The sequence below is a fragment of the Giraffa tippelskirchi genome, chromosome 9 (genome assembly GCF_054371585.1).
Source record: "Giraffa tippelskirchi isolate mGirTip1 chromosome 9, T2T-mGirTip1v1.2.pri, whole genome shotgun sequence".
NCBI lineage: Eukaryota > Metazoa > Chordata > Mammalia > Artiodactyla > Giraffidae > Giraffa > Giraffa tippelskirchi.
In genome coordinates, this window is record NC_137283.1 from 9,251,018 (window position 1) to 9,270,208 (window position 19,191).

Genomic DNA, 19,191 nt, shown 5'->3' on the forward strand with positions numbered 1-19,191 from the left:
TTGTGACATATACATAATATTTTATCATTTTAGCTGTTCCTAAGTGTACGATTCAGTGGCATTAAACTGTGAAACCATCACATCTATACTCATAACTTCTCCATCATCCCCAACAAAAGCTCTGTACCAATGAAACAGTAACTCTTTCCTTCCTTAACTCTAGCTCCAGGTGGTCTCTGCCCTTATTTTCTGTCTCCATGAGTTTGCCTATTCTAGGTACCTTGGATAAGCAGAATCACACCACATTGGTTCTTCGTGTCGGACTCATTTTACTAAGAAGAATATTTTCAGAGTCCATCCATATCGCGACATGTATCCATTTCATTCCTTTTTAAGACAGAATAATATTTCATCGTCTGTATACCACATTGTGTTTACCCGTTCATCCACTGATGGGTACTTTCCGGCCATTGTGAATAATGCTGCCATGAACACTGGTGTTCTAGTCCTTGCTTTCTGTTTTTTTGAATATCCATCTAGGAGTTGAATTACTGGGTCATACGGTAGTTCTGTGTTTAAAAAGGTAGGTTGTGTTTTTGTGTTTTTTTAACCTAGTGCTAACTTTTGAAGCTGTAAGAAAATAGCTATTTTGTCCTCCCTAAGTCTTCTCTTGTCTTAACTAAAAATTCAAAATTATGCAACTGTTTTTTGAACCCAAATGTAAAATCTTATGTCAGTCTCTGCTACATTTTGCTTTATTACTTTCATCAACTAGTTCATTCTGTGGGGTATCCAAGTATTTATTATGGGACCCAGTACATTAGTTCCTTCTCCAAAGTTTATTACTTTTTTCTTTTGAAATACACTGAGAAAACATTTAAGAATTATAAAAACAGAAGACATCTTTATATTCCAGTTGATGACTAATCAAAAAGAGGATGATGAAGATAAAATTGTTTAAAGTTTTTCATGTGGATCCATTAGAATTATTTAACTTTTATTATATCCTTTTGAAAAAAAAAGATTGTTCCTTTTGAGATTGTATTAGCACATCCTTGCACATGGTAGAGATTCCATGGACACTTTTTAGGAAAGTAAAGAATTGAAACATTGTTTTTTTCCCTTGGAATGTTTTTATTGAGATCTGACCCCTCTTATTTTTAAAGGCACTTATGATTATCATAGTACTGTTCTTATGTCCAAAGCTTTGACATCAGTTATCTCCACTATTGGAAGCCTGATAAATGTTGAAGGTTACGTTTGGTCCAGTTTGCTGTGATAAGAAAGAAAAAGTGCTGTTCTTCTTATGAGTTGCTGTATATTTATAAACTGCCTAGCTATCCAAGTTGAAATAAGAATATTCATGTAAAATAATTCTACCCTTAAACCCCTAGTATGAAAATTCCTCTTCTTAAATCTCCTCCTAGGTTCTTCCTCCAAAACAGTTGTCTGGTTATTTTGGCATTTGCATGGGTGGTTTAAAAATCTTACAGAATGCTTGTGCATGGAGTTGACCAGAAAGAGTTTAATGAAAGGCTAGAACTCCTGGTTGAGTGCTTCTTATACATGTATATTGAAGGAGAACATTTTCTTTGCGAAAGTAAACTTATGTGAAATTTTCTTATTGACATCTTTCTGTTACCTGTTCAAGCTCACTGAAGGTATTAATCTGTACCTTCTGTTCATGCCATGATGCCATGGTGGCTCTCATTTCTGAAAGGATTACATTTCAATTACTTTTCTCTCTTTTTAAGTCTTTAAACTTAAATCTTACACCTTCAAACTATTTTTTTTAAACTTTAACAGAATAACTGCTTTGAGACTAGGATGTGTCTTTGGTTGCTAAGGGGTTGCAGCGTTTAAATACCGTATGCAGCCAATTGACAGATGACTAATATCACAGTTCGCCAGCAGCTTACATTTGCAGAACTGCGACCAGCTAAAAAAAGAAGGAACGGTGTAGAAGCGAGAACCATCTCAGTTGTTCACATAAGTAAATCGTGATTATGTTGTTTCATCATAAAGAACCTATAGTGATTTGGGATGAGTCATCCTCTGCTGATTTTTAGTAGAAGGATTGTGACAAAAGTGACAAATAAAGTGGCTCTCCCAGCTTGCAAAGAGAATTTGATGTCCCATTTTAGATATCCTCTGAGAAATAAATCACTGCTAGAATTGAGTCAAACCTCAAGCTTTATTTCTTCAACCAGCAGCCCAACAGTTAACACATGTAACATTCGGACGATTAGGACACACCTATTCTGTTGTTGATGATGAAAGACAATATTTGGTCTTCTGCACTGTATCCTCTCTCCCTCTCTTTCTCATCCCCACAAACCCAGCTGCTGCTATTTGCAACTCTAAAGTCAGCCAAAAAAATAGAAAACAACATGAATAGAATGTGAAATGGTCATTATTGTCCTCATTGTAAATAGCTACTAGTGTCATTGAGCAATTTCCTATAGCTTGTTCATTGCCTGCCTTTGCTCACTATCACCTCCTAAACCGTAGTAAAAATCTTGTAACTGAAAGAACTGTAGTAACTTTTATTTTGTGCATTTGTTGAGTGTCTCCCCTTTTTCTCCCTCCCCCCTTCCCACAGCCACATAACACTTGACACTTGGCCAGAATATCCATTAACCAAATGTTGGATAAAATATATTTGTTAGACATGGTTTTCCTTCTCTGTGTAAAATGGGAGAAATTGGAACAAGTGAAGATTAAATGACAGAGGACGAGTCGGGTTAGTTAGGGGAACAGAAAGCTGGACTAGGGTTGATTTCCTGGCAACACTTTCTTAGCAAAGAGAACAATTTTAATCAGTTACAAAAATATTTGTGATCCATATGTTCCTCTCTGCTCGTTCCCATATGCCCATATTCCCTTTTATCTTGGTGGATGATGACTTTATGATTCAGGAATGCAAGAATAATACCTCGCTGGCTGTAGAGCACAGTGCTATTTCCAAACGTGTCCTGGTAATTACGCACACACCATATATCCAGGCTGTTCACGCTCTGAGATGGTTATGTGAACATCAGTTTGTTCTTTCTTCACGGAAAGAATTATATCTTGCATCCACCTACTGGGGCTGGAATAAGGCATCTAAGGCTTAGATCTGAAAACTCCACAAGCACTTCACCGGCTGGATTAACCCCACTGTGCAAATAGGAGCATCAGAAAAAGGAGACGGGAAGGCTCAGTGATCATTGATAACGTCATTCTCTTTGACAAAAGGAAAACAGAAGCCAGAAAGCATTTGGTAAATCCATCCATCACAGGTGCCTCTATTTTAAGACATATTAGATATGTGGCCGGTTGCTTAAATAGATCCTAATTTTAAGGCATGTTGACTCCTATTTAATATCAAGTGTTCGTGATGCAAAACTGGTCAAAATTGAAAAATTAAAATTACTGTTGATGACCAATGCATTTCGACCCTAACTTCTTATTTCATTCGCCAATATATCCTTAAAAAATAGTTATATAATTTTTAACAACAAAAGAAACACTTTTTACAGCCAAATTATCCATTTTACTAAAGGTGTCAATCAAGCTGGAAAGGATTGACTGTAGAAACGATTGAATTTTCAACAGTTGTTTTCCTCTCACACAACAAATGGAGTCATAACCCAATAGGCTGTTCATAAAGCTGCAGTAAAATCTGATGAGGAGCCAGCTGTGCTCCTAGCTGCTTGGGAGGGGAAGCGAGGGGGAGGCAGGGAGGGTTTCTAAACTTCAGAGTAAATAACTGAGATGCACTGAGTGTTTTCAAAGTCGGGTCTGTGGCAGAACACGTGTGCAGGCTGTTGTATTCAGCAGATGTGCGCCAGGGTAGGGTTGCAGCGCCGGGAGAGAGATACAGCTTGGGTTGGGCAAATGTTATTAGGAATCCTTCTCTGTTTGCATTCAGGCTGTCTTTGCCGCTGCTCCTGGAGGAGTTGCGAGAAAAGGAAAGTGCACGTTATAGCAGGGATTGTTTTCAACAGGTTCAAAAGTTTGCAAGTCTGTTAAATCCCTCTGGCAGGATTGCTTGTTCGCTGTCAAACAGAATACCCAGCTGGTGATGGCAGTTCTGATGAGGAGGGAGGGGGACAGATGGAGGGTGTTCTCCCAGCGACAAGACTTTTAGGAATAAAGAGCTCTCTCAACAATATCATTATGAAAGTTTTCTTTTTCCTTTCTTTGTATTTTTTTTTCACTTTTACAGCTAATGCCTCATTAAGTCAAAAATTGTTCAATGTGCTTTCTTAGGATAGCTTTCCTAAAGAAAAGAGTCATCAAAAAAAAAAAAAGCACTGGGGAGATTATATTGATCTATAATTAAGACAAAGACTGGGGTTAGAAAAAGGAGGCAAGACTTTTTTGCTCATAGGTGATCTGGATTGTCATGGAGGCAAACACACAAGCTTGTGTTTTTTTTTTTTTTTTAATATAAAGTGCGAGATTTCACTAAAAAAGGTTAAAATTGAAGTGAGTAATCTTCGGCGCATAATGCAATTGTTAATTTTAGCTCGTTGCGTGGGTGCCGCTCTGACTTGAACAGCCGGCTGGAGCCTTCATTAGAGAAGAAGCAGGCAGCTTGGGACAGGTGGAGTGGATCAAGCCGTGAACGTGGTTTGCTGGAAGCCGGTCATCAGTGTTAGGAACCCAGTCTTGTTTATTTAGTCCTTTGCCCCTGCCATGATTATTGCCGTTATCGTTACTGTTGACTTTTCGTCTTTTTTCAGGTGGACGATGTGTCAGACCGTGTAAGGGAATCACATGGAGATGGGCGTTTTGAACTGTTAATGGGGACATGGGACGCCCGTTGTCTCTGATCCCACGTGTGGATTTTCCCAGCGAAGAAGGACAGAAGCCGCTCGTAAGTCGCCAAGACCGGCAGCCGGACTTCTGCACGGAAGGTAAAGAGCTGTCATCGGACGGCTGTCACCGCATCTGTATGTTTTCCTCAGTCTGTAAATGTGCATGTTTGCATGGAGCATTTCCTGAAAGGCCACCCAAACAGACAGCATCTGTATAAGGGATCCAGCTGGCTCAGAGTTTGTAAACTTAGAGCTCAATTTGTGCATTTCATTTTTTTCAAAAATCTGGCCACGATCTGCTTTTGATTGAAATGCTCCAGGAAAAAAAGTTAGGGCAACAGAAGTCCTGTCTCCTCCCCCGACTCAGTACACTGAGAAACAAACTGTTTGCTTTGGGGAACAGAACTTTTTATTTGGTTAACTGCATCTCTCCCCAATGTCAGTGAAATATGAGAGGTCTGTCAGGTACACTGAAGGCAATATCCTCAAACCTCCTCAAACCTCTGAGCCTTGCTCGCTGGCCCCTCGCAGACTCCAGCCATCATCCCTGATGAAAACTTTTCCTTTTCCATTCCCACAATCCTTTGCCAAGTGAGCCTGTGTTTTTTTTTTAACAATATCATTAGATACCATCTCTCCTGTCATGGTAGGTCTTAGCATATTTGCGACAGAAATTACTGTGTTATTAGATTTTTCTCATGCTTCCTGTGTCCACTTGGAAATAAAGTTACTGAATTAGTATACGGTAATTAAACACTCCCAGAGAAACATATCAAGACACTGATATGTCCATTAATAATTACCGTTGTAATGACTGGGAACAGGGCAGTCATTACTTGGGAATTTTTGTGAAAGAAGTGACTTTCTAGGCTACAAGGTCTTTCTGTCTTTTATTTCTTCTTTTTCCTACCTTCCTTTCTTCTTCTTTTCTGTCCTTTTTTAATTTTGTTCTTTCCTTCCTCTTTTTTTCCTTTCCTTCCTTCTTGTTTCTTTCTTAAAAAAAAAAAAAACTGAGGAGGAACTAAATGCTGAATTATTCATGAGTCTCATTTGACAGCACATCAGAAGGGGAAGTGTCACGGGCTTTATGGAGGAAGGGAGAAAAAAATACTAATAACAGGCTTATACTTTGAAAAGTCATTTCTAGTATCTGTGTAGTCATCTCTTATGAGCCTGGAGCATCGGAGTTCAGTTGTGATAACTTCTTTGGAGCTGCCTGCCTGAGACTTACTTTGGAAGGATCTCCACAGCACCAGCCACTGACAGGGGCTGGGGGGAGAGCTTCTGCTTTTCATAATGTCTCTGTCAGTTTGAAGTCTGAAGTCCCTGATGGTTTATTGCCAAATCAAGACCCTATATGTGTTCCGAATTATTACCTCTTAACATTGATTTCTCCCCCAGTAGAGTGTACTGAATCCCTTAGACCCAGGAAGGTATGTCTGTGGTTGAAACTTGCAAATCATTTGTGAGTCATCTTAGAGACGCTGCAGAACAGGTACCACCTCCCAACTCGGAAGAGGAGGAAGAGTTGGGGAAATACTCTCTTTTTCTCCTGCTTCCACTTTGGAGTGGAGCATAGGGACAGGGAGGTGTGTGGGGCTTGGGTGTCTCAGTTTAAGATGTCTTGATCCACCCTGACAGCAAGGTGTATTGATAGGAGCATGTGTATGTGTGTGTCTAGGGCCGTGGATTGAGTGACCAAATCTGCCTCTTGGTGTTCGTCTGAGGTCCTTGATTTGGTGTTGTTTTATTCTCTTTGTGTGCAGTTGGCAGGGAGGCTGGATTGCTCGTTTGATTTTGAGAACAAAGGGAAGAATCCAGTATCTCAACCATAATAATCAAGACTTCACCCTGCGCTGACTTTACTTTCTGATGTCTTCACCTTATAGGGTGTCAAACCTTGTGATTTTAATTTGCATCTGGGAGAATGTCTGAGCCAGGAGACCTGAGTCAGACCATAGTGGAGGAAGGTGGGCCTGAGCAGGAGACAGCCACTCCAGAGAACGGTGTGATCAAATCTGAGAGTCTGGACGAGGAGGAGAAACTGGAATTACAGGTGAGCCTGGAGAAATCCCATTTGTCATACCGCTGTGTGCACCCCTTTCTTTCATTTTGAAGATACTCTCAAGGTTTGTTTGTTTGTTTTCTTGCTTGTAAAGAGTTTGACTAGTAAAATGAACAAGTGTGTGTATGCTCGGTCATGTCCAACTCTTTGTGACCCCATTGACCAGAGTCCCCCAGGTTCCTCTGTCCATGGGATCCTGCAGGCAGGAATACTGGAGTGGGTTGCTATTTCCTCCTCCAGAGGATCTTCTGACCCAGAGATTGAACCCACATCTCCCCTCTGCACTGGCAGGCAGATTATCACTGAGTCACCTGGGAATCCCAAGTAGAATGAATAGAAAATTCATGAAACAAATCTTCTCTCTTCCCATTTATTAGTCCTTTTTTTCTGACTAAACAGTACATTCTGGTCAAAATGCCCTTTGAAATAATACCTATGTGTATATATATAGCCAAAGAACATATTTAATGACTGGATTTGCCCACAGCTTCTCCATATTAATTTCCAGACCACCTCAAGGAGTTTGTGGAGGGCTTCTCCTGAGACACCTTTATACTAGCTGAGTTTTAAAAATGGATTTGTATTCCATGAAACGAGGAAGGGCCTGCTCATGACAGACCAAGAAATATCAAAGACATGAGCTCTGTTGACCTTCTTGGGCAGGCTAAGCATCGATTCTTATTATCGGAAAAGCTTAGAACTCCCAGCCAGGAAGAGAGAGAGAATGCCCTGGAAGAGGCAGGGGGCAGTTTGGGGGTGATTGAGAGTACTCAAAAAGTGATATGATTAAGTGGTTGGGATTTATGAGAGAAGGAGATTTGGTAGAAGGAAAACAAACTGAACTTGCAAATAACCTGTATCGATTTTCTTTGAACCAAACTACAAAATTGTTAACTGTTTTTATTTCAAGAATGTGCAAAGGCAGATAATGGCATAATGGCCAAATGACCTCAAGGCCAGCCTTTGCCCTCCCCATCAAGCTTCTGTGGGGCTTCCCTGGTGGCTCAGACAGTAAAGAACCTGCCTGCCAGTGCAGAAGATGTAAGAGACACAGGTTCAATCCTCGGTTCGGGAAGATCCCCTGGAGAAGGAAATGGCAACCCACTCCAATATTCTTGCCTGGAGAATCATGTGAACAGAGGAGCCTGGCGGGCTGCAGTCCATAGGGTCACAAAGAGTCAGACACAAGTGAGCAACTAAGCACACATGAGCTTCTGTAAGGAGGGAAGGAGAAAAGCTCAACGGTCAAACGTTTTTGGGGAGCAAGGGCAAGAGGAGTCCTCCCCAATGGTTATAATGCCTGATTGCTGCTGTTATTGATGTTTCCACTCTAGTGACATCTTTTTCTCTCTGTCTCCCCCCACTTCCCTCTCCTGGTTGTCGGTTGACTGTTTGTTTGTTTTTGTTTGTTTGATTTTGTTTCTAATACACAGAGGCGGCTGGCGGCTCAGAACCAAGAGAGAAGAAAATCCAAGGTAGGGCTCTGGAGCTGTGGGTTGACCTGATATCCGGGTTGCGTGTGTCACACAGGGTTAGAGGGTTTGCCAAGGAGGCACAGGGTTGTATGTAGATCTCAGCTGCACCCCTGCTGCCCGTGTTTAGTGTGGTCGTGTTGACACTGCTCTTTCTTTCTTGCTCTGTGTGCTTTTTAATTAGAGCATTTAGGGTTCACATAGCTGCAGTGTATATATTTGATCCTGGCAGATTTGACAGTGCTTTACAAATGAATCGCTGCTCATCTTCTTTTCATTTTAAATCAAATTTGGGGGAAATTTTTTTGTATGTCCGATTAGTTTCTGCCTTGAAGTAAACAGGTTCTGATGTTTAGGATACAGTCTTCAACTTTTAACGTATTTTCTCAGTCAGATCACTTTCAAACCCAGTTTTAGTAGAAATTCATCTGTGTTGTCTTTTCCTCCTTGTATTTTCATGAAAAGGCCGCACTTCCTCATTCTTTGTACATTCCCAGGGCGATGGGCAGTATGCTAAGAGTTTTCTTTAAATTTATTCTTCCATCCTCTCCTCCACCTGCATCGCCGTCAACACAGAGCCAATGCTTTGAGCCAAAGTAGATACTTTGTCCCTGTTAGCACAGGGGTCCAACACTTGGAACCAGTGTAGACAGCCCTGAGCTATGGATTTGAAGCTGGCTTTTAAAAATTTGGTTTGGGAATGTCCAGAGAAGGTAGAGATGGTTTGACAGCCTGAGTTTATTTCCTGGTTGTTTTTTTTTTCTTCTTCTTTATTTTCCTTTCCTTCCCATTTCTTTCCCCTCCCCAGTCAGGAGCAGGAAAAGGTAAACTGACTCGCAGCCTTGCTGTCTGTGAAGAGTCCTCAGCCAGACCAGGAGGAGAAAGTCTTCAGGACCAGGTATACGCCCTGTCTTTATGGGTCATGGATGAACGGGATCCACTTTTGTGTGCATGAGCATTCATCTGGCATTAAACAGTGTTTTGGGGGGGAGCACAAACTAGTTGAAGAAGGACAAAGTCCAGCTTCCTCCCCCATTTCTGAGACACCCTAAATTAGTTGAACAGTCTCAAAGTATTGCATTTGTTTTTTTTTCCAGACCCTCTGAAAACTGCACATGGAAAGGAATTCAAAAGAATTTAGATTAAAACTTAAAATGTAAGCACGGTTGTGCTGCTATTCCTCAAAGGCTCTCTCTTGATCAGACTGAACCAAATACAGTCCTAAGTACCACGTCTCCTCCCTTAGTGGAGAGTCTTACCTCCCCAAAATGCACTTGCCTATAAAAACACAGATTTTGGCTCTTATGAAACTTCAGAAATAGTGAATAAGGTGCATTGACCTTTGGAGACATACTTTTAGGGCCTTTGGTGGAGATTTCTCACTACTGGAAAAACGGTCCAGAAGTAAATCTGGGATGAATGTGAATTTAAGTTAATATTATTAACACTTTGCCGCACACCCTTACACCAATTTTTGCTCCTTATCACAAGGCTGTTCAGCTCTAAAAATTCAACTTCCAACAAAACTCTTCACATCGTATTTATTTTTGTTTGCCTTTCAGGCATCATATTCGCTTTTAGAAAAATGGTCTTGCTGTTAAAATTTTTCCTTATTTTATCAGAGGCTGAGAGCAGTCAGGACAAAAGTAAAATGATTTGTCTGAACCCAAAGGAGGAAAAATTGATTAAGTTAGCATTATTTTTGTTGGGCTGTGTTTTGCTTTTCTCTTTATAATTTAATTAAAATTCCCAACATTGTTCTCGTGGGTACAGAGAGCGTTGAGAGCACTTTCTTTAAAAGGACCAAAAATAAATTCCTCGTAGATTTCATCCTTAGAGTATTTTTTTTCCCCAGCCTCATTTCCTTAACCTGCCACCCATGTCATACGCCAAGGGCGGACTAGCTTTCAGTAGCCAGCACTATGTGTCATACAAGCTTTATTTTCCTTGGGCTCTGAGAAACGTGTGGCTTTTGTTCAGCATTTTATCTGTGCTTCTTCTTTGTATGGAGATTCAAAAGGGGGAATGAGGCGATTATCACAGCTTATATCATTCAATGTGGATGGATGGCTTGTGATGTAATGCACACAATACATGTTAATTCTGCAGAATGACAGACTCTGGGAGAAATAAGGCCCCAGTGGTCCCCTACTCCGAATGCCAGGCAAGAACACAGCCTTTATAGATTTCATCTGATTTTTTAATCCTATTTGATGAGGTACTGGGAGGAGATTTTTTTCAAGTGATCATCTGTATCATTGTGACCACCTTGGACCTAAGTCTAGGTTACTCCTTGCAATTGGAGCAGAGAAATAAGAGGCAAATGGTACTTTGCTCCTGCTGGCCCCATGCTGAGTAACTGAGACTAGCTTTGTAGTAATTAGAACTTGCAAGCCTTCCTTGGGAGTGGCTGAGGTGGTGGGAGCAGGGTCCGCCCCCCCGACACACACATATAAGCAAGTGGCCATGCTGCTCTTTTAGAGAATAAAGAAGCAGACCTTTGAGCTTGTATACAATGCCTTCATTAGGTACCACCGGCACTTAACAACATGTGGGAACTGAATCCCTGACAACACTGGCCGAAGTGTACAGTGTACGGATTGTATGGCTCCCCCAATGTGTGTGTATTCACAGTATTTGGAAAACTGCCTTCATTTTCCTGTGTGGGAAAAAACTCTTGCTACCTGTATTACTTGATCTCAGACCCATAGCAGATGGTTCAGTCTGTCCTTAAGTTAAAGGAAGTGTTTCTTTTCTAATGTTATACTCTTTACCTATCAGTGTATTACTGCAACTTGAATCATTCTTTTCCTGTTGTTGGAGATAAAGTTATCCTGTACTGATGTATTTAACACTTGTATTTTATTATTGAGCATATCAATAAAAATATTAAAAAAGAACAGATTGTTTTTTACCAACTCTATAGCACTTTCGTGTGTTCTTTCAACACCATAACGTGTAGAAAAGGCAGGTGTTTTTCTGAGTATAGTGTTTGTCAACACATGGCAGGAGTTTGTACATTTTTTTAAAAAATAATGTCCTTTAGCCTCTGCTGTTGCATTCATATTTCCAAGCCTCTTTGATTTTAGATTTAAACTTACCGAGGCTGGATGGATCAATCGGTTTTGAAGAAGTAATGAGACCACTTCCTGACCTGAGACCCTCACTTTCCTCTCCTGACCCATTGTTGAATTGATTCTTCCCCACTCGGAGCAAAAAAGTTCCAGCTTTTTCCTTAGCAAATGGAAGCAAACTGTAACACCAAAGTCTGCCTGAATCTTTGCAGACTAAGACATTTCTGCCCCAAGTACTGTGATAAAAGACCTTATCATCAAATTACACTCGGTTTCATCTATGACCATTCCCAGGATAGTTTGTATATGTCCATCCCCAGGATAAACATGTGGATATCAGGAAACCTGGCTAAGATAAATATTTACCATGAGAATATGTTTTATTTCATCCTCTGTATCATGCAGCTTTCCAACCATGGTGACTTTATTCCAGCCGAGAATACACAATAGAGCTCCTCCCAAAAAAGAAACTCGCCGTTGGAGGACTTTGGTTTTCTGCTTGTCAGATCAGCTAGGTTTACCAAGAACCACTAAGAAGCCCAGATTGGCCATCATTTGAGGATGTAGAGACATCAGTTTAGTCACATGTAAAAGAGTCTTAGTTTAGTTTTCAGTGGGAAACACTATTAGTCATTGGGAATATTTTTTTCCCTTACATCATAAATGTTAATGTCACCAGTGAAGAAAGTTTTCCCATTAGATGATCTCTTACATAAGAACCAGTGGGCTTAATGTTGGCTCATTTGTCATAGTTTTAATCATAGCATAGTTTTTTCATAAAACTGAAAAACATAATTTGGCTCATTCTTCTTCAAAACAGTGAACATACTATCATCCAAATGGCTGATATATGAGTTCATATGAAATGATCTGTTTCAGTGCAAAATCAATAAATACAAAAGTGGATCCAGTCCAAATACTGTAAATGGTCAACCAAGCATTAGTTCAAGAGACTCTTACATCTTGAAAGGATTCACTGATAGTAGGATTAAAATAATATTAAATGTTTATATTTAATTGATAGAAAATATAGTCCTATTTTCTACCTTTTCCAAAAGGCAGTGCTTATTGTAAATTTTAATGCTTTATTAATAGCTTTTGTAAGCAGCATAGGATAACCCTTATCTAGGATTCCTTCAATTCTATATTTTTATTTTTCGTAGTGATAAAAATCAGTATTTATGTGGCTCTGAAACAAAATTTTAATTGTAAATGGGCTATTATAGCCTTTATTTATGTCTGTTTTTTTCTGTAATTATGATTCATGTAATATCTGTCTGTCTGTGCTTGTGCCAATTTTTTCTGTTCAAGGAATTATATAAAAGAACTTGCAGAAGCCTCTTTTTTATGTTAATTGTTAAGACATGATAGTAGCTGTGATGCAAACTTATTGATAAAGAAATTTTTCCTAAGTGTTTAAAAATAAACCTATAAAGAAAATTAGAGTTGTGATCTACAGGAATTTAGCTTGCTTGCAGTTAATATTCACAAGACAAAGTTTTAGTACCAGCTACTTCTCATGACCTTCCATTGACCTCCAAAGTTAATTCATCTTAAAGAGCAATTATTTTTCTGACAGGTATAATTTTTTTTACCATTTAAGAAAAAAAAAATCTGTACCTGGCTTTCATTTTCCTGTTCTTAATAATCTCTATGCAAAATGGAAACCAGACAGAGATTCTTAAATCTGGCCCTAAATTATTATATTTTTTCCTCAACAGGAATCAATTCATTTACAGCTTTCCAGTTTTCCCAGCCTGCAAGAGGAGGATAAATCTAGGAAAGATGACTCTGAAAGAGAAAAAGAAAAGGATAAAAACAAAGATAAAACCTCTGAAAAACCCAAGAGCAGAATGTTATCAAAAGGTGAATGTGAAAATGTTTCCTTAACTTACTCAGTTTGGATACATAACTAGTCACAGAATACATTCTAGACTTTACACAAATATCACCCCCCACCAAAATCTGCATAAAATTGTATATGTGTATGTATGTGTGTGTGTGTGTAAAAGATGATGTGAACTTGATTTTTTTCTGTTCATGGTGTCATTTTTGTGTATCTAAAAAGGTTATTTTTAGGATCACATATTTCTTTGGATATTCATTTGGATCTATTTTTGAGAAGTTTGTACAAGGAAGTGAATATAAATCTGTTCTTAATTCAGATTTATTAGTCCAGTTAATTTGAATTGATGAACAGTAATGGTATCCAGTTTTATATCTTTTAAGTTTCATGTTTATCTTAAAAGACAGATAGTGGATTAGCAATCCTCAGTTGATAAGTGGTAAGTGGTATCCCCAGAGTGCAGATGTATATGTCAATGTCAATGGAACACATATTAACATTTTATCTGGCCTAAATGAATTTGGTCTCTGCCACCCATATACTGCCCCAACATGTCTCATGTAAAATATACACACTTTTACTTCAGGAAAAATTTCTTCCCCAAAAGCCATTCCTTATAAAGCCCCAAAGCTACAATCCAGACTTTTTGACTTGTTGCCTTACATATAATTATACAAAAGTAAAACAAACAAACAAAAAAAAAGAAAGCAAAAGTAAAAGCAAAATTAAGTTGATATGAAGAATTCCATGAATAAACAGTTTGGCAATAGACTAATTTTTTTTAAATACCTGAGACAGTATAAGGCATTTGATTAGGTGAGAAATGACAGCTAATTCACATATGCTCCATAACCATAGATCTGCTTATAATGATTGTCTCGGCTGCTGAACATCTAAAACCAAGGTATATCCGAGAGTAAACAAGTACAGCTTCCTAAGATGGCTTTAGACATTAAACTTCAGACAGCATCAAAAGACTTGAAAGACTTGGAAATATTTAATGCCCTCCTATATTTTGTATCAATTAATATTTAGACAGTTTTACAACAGAACATTCAGTTTTTGCCTTCTCCATTTTAAGAGAAAGAAGGTTCCATGGTATCTCAAGCTCTTAAGAGTTCTCTCTGTGGGTTGGGAGTACTCATCACTGTCATGGAGAGGTTATGCCCTTGCTGATTGACAGCCCAAAATGAACACAGGACATCTGACTCCGCCCACCCACCCACCCAGACTGTGCCCACTTCCTCTCCTGTGACAGCTAGGTCTTTCCACACTGGAAATCTACTGGGTGTTCTTAATCCCCGAATCTAATTTTCATCCTGATTTAATATCGCCAGGTCGCTAGTTTTGTAACGTGTATCTCTAACACCAGCAGATTCACGTAAAATTTACCTGAGCGTAAGGGACCAGGGAAAGGTTGGGAAAACCCTTTTCAGCCCACCTCGCCACGGCCCTTTCTCATAATTCCATCCTGTTGTTTATTTCAGATTGCAGCCAAGAATATACGGATTCTACAGGCATAGATTTACATGAGTTTCTGATTAACACATTAAAGAATAATTCCAGGTAAATCATGAAGTAAATCTTGTTTTTAGAGGAGTCAAGTAGAACATTAAATTAAAGTCATACATGCAAACACTTCTAAGCGAGAAGCTGTAGAAGGCTGAGTCCATCTCTGATGTCTTAAACTGTCTCTTGTATTTTCTCTTTTCTGCTAATAGTTTGCATGTTTACTGTTTTTAGCTAGTCTTAATTCCTGGGTACTTTTCCAGTGAATAAATTACAGGTTACAAGTTCTGCTTTTCTGGTCACAAAGAGATACCTATTAAGGGGGAAAATACAGAGAATGAGAAGCAATGTCAAATAAATATGCTTCAGGACAGCTATTGAACCAACTACTTGGGCTTAGCTTTGTTAAAGTTTCCTATTAATTTAAAATATACAGTTTACTTGGTGTGTTTTATGGGCCTAATACCTTGCATGTCTTAGTTAACATTAAAAACTACAAAGGTTTCAATAGTAGAACATACTTAACAGATGAGAAATCACCTTAAGGAGAATGGAATTATAGATATTTCGACATCACATTTCAGAGAAGAGTTCGATGCTGATTTGTAGCTACGCAGGTTTAAACAATCTTTTCCATACATGTAAATGAAACTGTTAAGTCTTTGGGAATGGACAGTCCATAAAGCCTTTTCATTTGAACATTTCTTTTGCAGAGACAGGATGATACTCCTGAAAATGGAGCAGGAAATTATTGATTTCATTGGTGACAACAAGTATGTTGAATTGCAGTGCCAGTTAATGAATCTGATGTGTCTTGGTTTGCTGTATGGGTTTAATCACTCATTCTGGAAAGATTTAGGGGTAGATAAACCATTATTTAATATGTTTGCTGACTCATTAAATAGAGATGCTCTTGGAGTTAGGGGCTGTGTGCTGATGGGAATTGTCGCTTGGACCACGTGTACTCCTGCTTGTTAAATTCCTGACAAAATGGCTATAAACAGGGGGCCACTGATTAGCATTGAGTAGCAGTGACAAGAAGCAACCCGTTTCGTTTTTATTATAGTTTTTTAATGGGCTCCAGCTGGCTGTAGTCAGTTATGCCTGGAAATAATTGTGCTGTTTTCAGTGTCAACCATGTAGTGACATCTCCAGATAGACATCTGCAGTCCCGTATTATGTCATGTCATTTGTTGCTGTGCCTGGCTCTCTGGATGAGGTCTCCTGGACTAAAACAGAATATACTTTCCAACAAACATTAAGTTCTCTGTGGTCTGAGAAATGCACAACTCTAAAACAAAAACACTTATTGTACTTTAATCAATACATCTATAAGTGGAAAATTGGTCTGGAAATGAGAACATCAAGTGATGCCAGGAATGAAATAAGCTTAATGGTTCAGATGAAAAAGAAATGGTTTTGTGTGTGTATCTCTCAAATGTACTACAGGCCAGAAACGAAAATGCTGATAGTGCTGTTTCTTGGATTCCTTTCCAGTAACCATTATAAAAAGTTTCCTCAGATGTCATCCTATCAGAGGATGCTTGTCCATCGAGTGGCCGCTTACTTTGGGCTGGATCACAACGTGGATCAAACAGGGAAATCGGTCATCATCAACAAGACCAGCAGCACAAGAATGTAAGCCCCTTCACTGTATTTATTTAGCATTTTCTTTCCCTCTTGTGGATTCATTTATAAGAATACAGTTCTAATAACAGTTCAAAGTACATGGCATTTAAAATGTAAAGTGTTACTTATCTCTTGCTCTTATCAACAGTAGTGGCATTTATCTATAGAAGATTATCTGTGGACCAGGAAAGCTGATAAAATTTAGGCTGTAAAGTGTATTTATTCCCTAATCTGTTACTAGCTCCTGAAACACAACTTTCTTCCTTCCATTAGTACTCCATGTGGTTATATACCAAACATGGAACATGTTATGTCAGCTACAACTCCGATTAAAAATAACAGACAATAACAATAACATATATAGGATAATTATCCTTTTCTTTCTTTTTCTGGTGTCAAGACATTAATCTTACTGTGGTTCCTAGCATAACAAAAACTCCAAACCTGGAGACAGAAGTCCGGCCTCTAAGATCCAATTCTTTCACTTACTACCTGGATGATTTGAAATAAGTCATGTAAAATGTGCCCTCTCATTTTTTTTCACTTGTAAAATCAGAGTTTTTTGAGCCAGATAATATCTAAGTTCTGGCCCTAAAATAAGGTTGCTTGTTCGGTTCTATCTCACTGTGTTTTCATGGTGTCACTGAAAAGATAAAATGGGTGGTCATTTGCTTTAGAAACTTCGAACTGGGTCTGTTGAACCCACATCTCCTTGAAGCACAGACCATTTTTATAGCACAGTATACATTAAACTGAAAAACTGTCCTCGTATAAAGCAATTTCTGAAGACATTTGTGTTTGATAAATTGTGCACATTGCGTGGTTGTTAGGAATGCCATGCTACTGAAGGGAACTTTTGTGTCAAGCACAGCAGTGTGGTTCAGACATTAGTTTCTCTTCTCTGGAGGCTGGGACTTGTCGGGGTGGAGATGAGGCCCCCTCTCTGCTCAAGGCTCACTAGTCTGTGTTGAGCAGAATTGAATGTGAAGGTCAGAGTCGGGAGAACTCAAGCTGGGAGATCTGGCGCTGCTGAGATTGGCTATCATCTCAGGGACACTGAGCGCTTCTCTTCTCTGGACTTCTGATTATTTATTTATCTGCAGGAGAGAGTTTGGAATGGTTAATGTTTAAAGGCCCTTGAACTTCAGAAGTCTTGGGTCCTGTGGTTGCATTTTACTGTGCTGGCAAAACACATCCTAAAATTTATCAACTTTCCACTTTTTCTGATTGTTGACACATGGACCTCCTATTCTGAACAGTAGTAGGACTGAAAGGTCACTGTCCTTTAATCCTTCCCTCTCTATTAAATACTCCTAGTTGTTGCTGTTGTTGTTTTTCATTCTTCATTCTGGTTTTGCTTATGATTTTCAGATACTATAATGCAGGGACACACTGACTGAAAACTAGGCAAGCAATTCTCTCCTTTTCATTCTTTCGCTATGAGGCCATAACAGACGTGGAAAAGCCCATAGATCAAGTAGATTGATGTGGTTTCAACTAGTAGAGACAGTGCATTTATGTTTAATTCACCCTGATTTTGCAGTTGCATAGTCATAAATATTAATACACATGTTTGAGACCTGTTTCCTTGTCAAACAGTTCTTGAGAAAATAAAACACTCTTTATATAAAGGCTCTTGGTAACTCAGCAATGGCTCCAAACTTGCAATCAGTTTGATACAGTAGGTCACTAGTTATATATGGCTATTTACTTTTTAAATCAATTAAATTGAAATATAACTTTAGCTTTAAGATTCAGTTCCTCAGTCAGGCTAGCCATATTTCAGGTACACCTATTAGAGAATATACAGAACATTCCCTTTATTTCAGAAAGTTCTGTAGGTCAAATCTTCTCAGACTCCTTGTGATTCTTACAAGTTTCCAAATACCACTGGAGAACATAATTTGTCCCTTAAAGCTTTTCTTTTCTGCTGATGAGCATCATATAATCAGACTTCTTCACTTCCAAAAGAACACTAGCTTTTTTTTTTTTTTTCTTTTATGACCAATTTCCAATAGATGCCACGGGTTTATGCCTTGAGGAAGAGCAGAAGGAGAACTTGTGCAGGGAACACCTTCAGGCATTGTTCCTATAACAAAGTGCCTGGGTTGCTAGGCATTTTGTCTAGTTCCTGCCTTTGATCATCAACATTTAGTCCCCACTCTGTGACTCCTAAACAAAAATGATGAATGACTGTATGTCATGGACAATGAAGGTATTTCCTGAAGAGGTGAATTTAATAATCTTTCATCCACAGCTGTGTCAAATCCCACCACTCTATTCCAGACACCTTTCTGGCCATCCTTGATTTGAGTGGCTCTTGCCAAGGATTGAAATAGGGATGGGGGAAGCTAATATCTTTCAGAACAAGAGAAAAAGATGAATTTAATGTCCTTTTATAAATAGTATCCAGTCACATTTTCAGGACCTGAATCACTTTGAGCAGTTTTAGCAAAGGAGAAATGTAATTCTGTGGGAAGTTATATTTTAAAAATGTTGAAAGTCTGTTGCCATGTTTTCATGAAGTTAAAGTTCAAAAGAGAACACCTCTTCAGGTTCTAGGTGTCTTGCATATTTTTTTTTTTTTGTCTTGCATATTTTTGACTCTGAAAATTTCAAGAATTGTGCCATCAGGACAACTGGCCTATGATGGTTGTGGGAACCATATTGGCTTAGATATATTACTAGATGAAAATGTTTCCATTTCTGTAAAGGAAGGAGGCTGAGATAGAAATTCCTCAGATGATTCCTTGTGGGTTTTGTGTTTTGGAGATACCCTTTCAATGTGTACACTTTAATGGTACCTCAAAACAAATGCACGGAGATGCACATTTTAAATGTCATTGTAGAT

At 38.9% G+C, this 19,191-nt stretch overlaps 1 protein-coding gene across 50 annotated transcripts in view; it reads left to right on the forward strand.

The window, feature by feature from the left end:
- The window catches only part of ARPP21 (cAMP regulated phosphoprotein 21), a 168,260-nt gene that overhangs the window by 41,804 nt on the left and 107,265 nt on the right, over positions 1-19,191 (forward strand). For 45 of the 50 annotated variants that reach the window (XR_014064584.1, XR_014064585.1, XR_014064591.1 and 42 more), the window contains exons 2-9: positions 4,671-4,844; positions 6,635-6,801; positions 8,244-8,285; positions 9,091-9,180; positions 13,078-13,222; positions 14,690-14,768; positions 15,425-15,484; positions 16,209-16,349. Coding sequence is in view for 36 of the 50 variants with exons in the window: in XM_081527208.1 (XP_081383334.1) it covers positions 6,673-6,801; positions 8,244-8,285; positions 9,091-9,180; positions 13,078-13,222; positions 14,690-14,768; positions 15,425-15,484; positions 16,209-16,349 (686 nt within the window). In the remaining 14 variants the exon portion in view is untranslated. Of the gene's footprint in view, positions 1-4,504; positions 4,582-4,670; positions 4,845-6,634; positions 6,802-8,243; positions 8,286-9,090; positions 9,181-13,077; positions 13,223-14,689; positions 14,769-15,424; positions 15,485-16,208; positions 16,350-19,191 lie in introns of those variants that run through there. The other 5 variants (XM_081527198.1, XM_081527205.1, XM_081527217.1 and 2 more) reach the window with 1 other exon arrangement.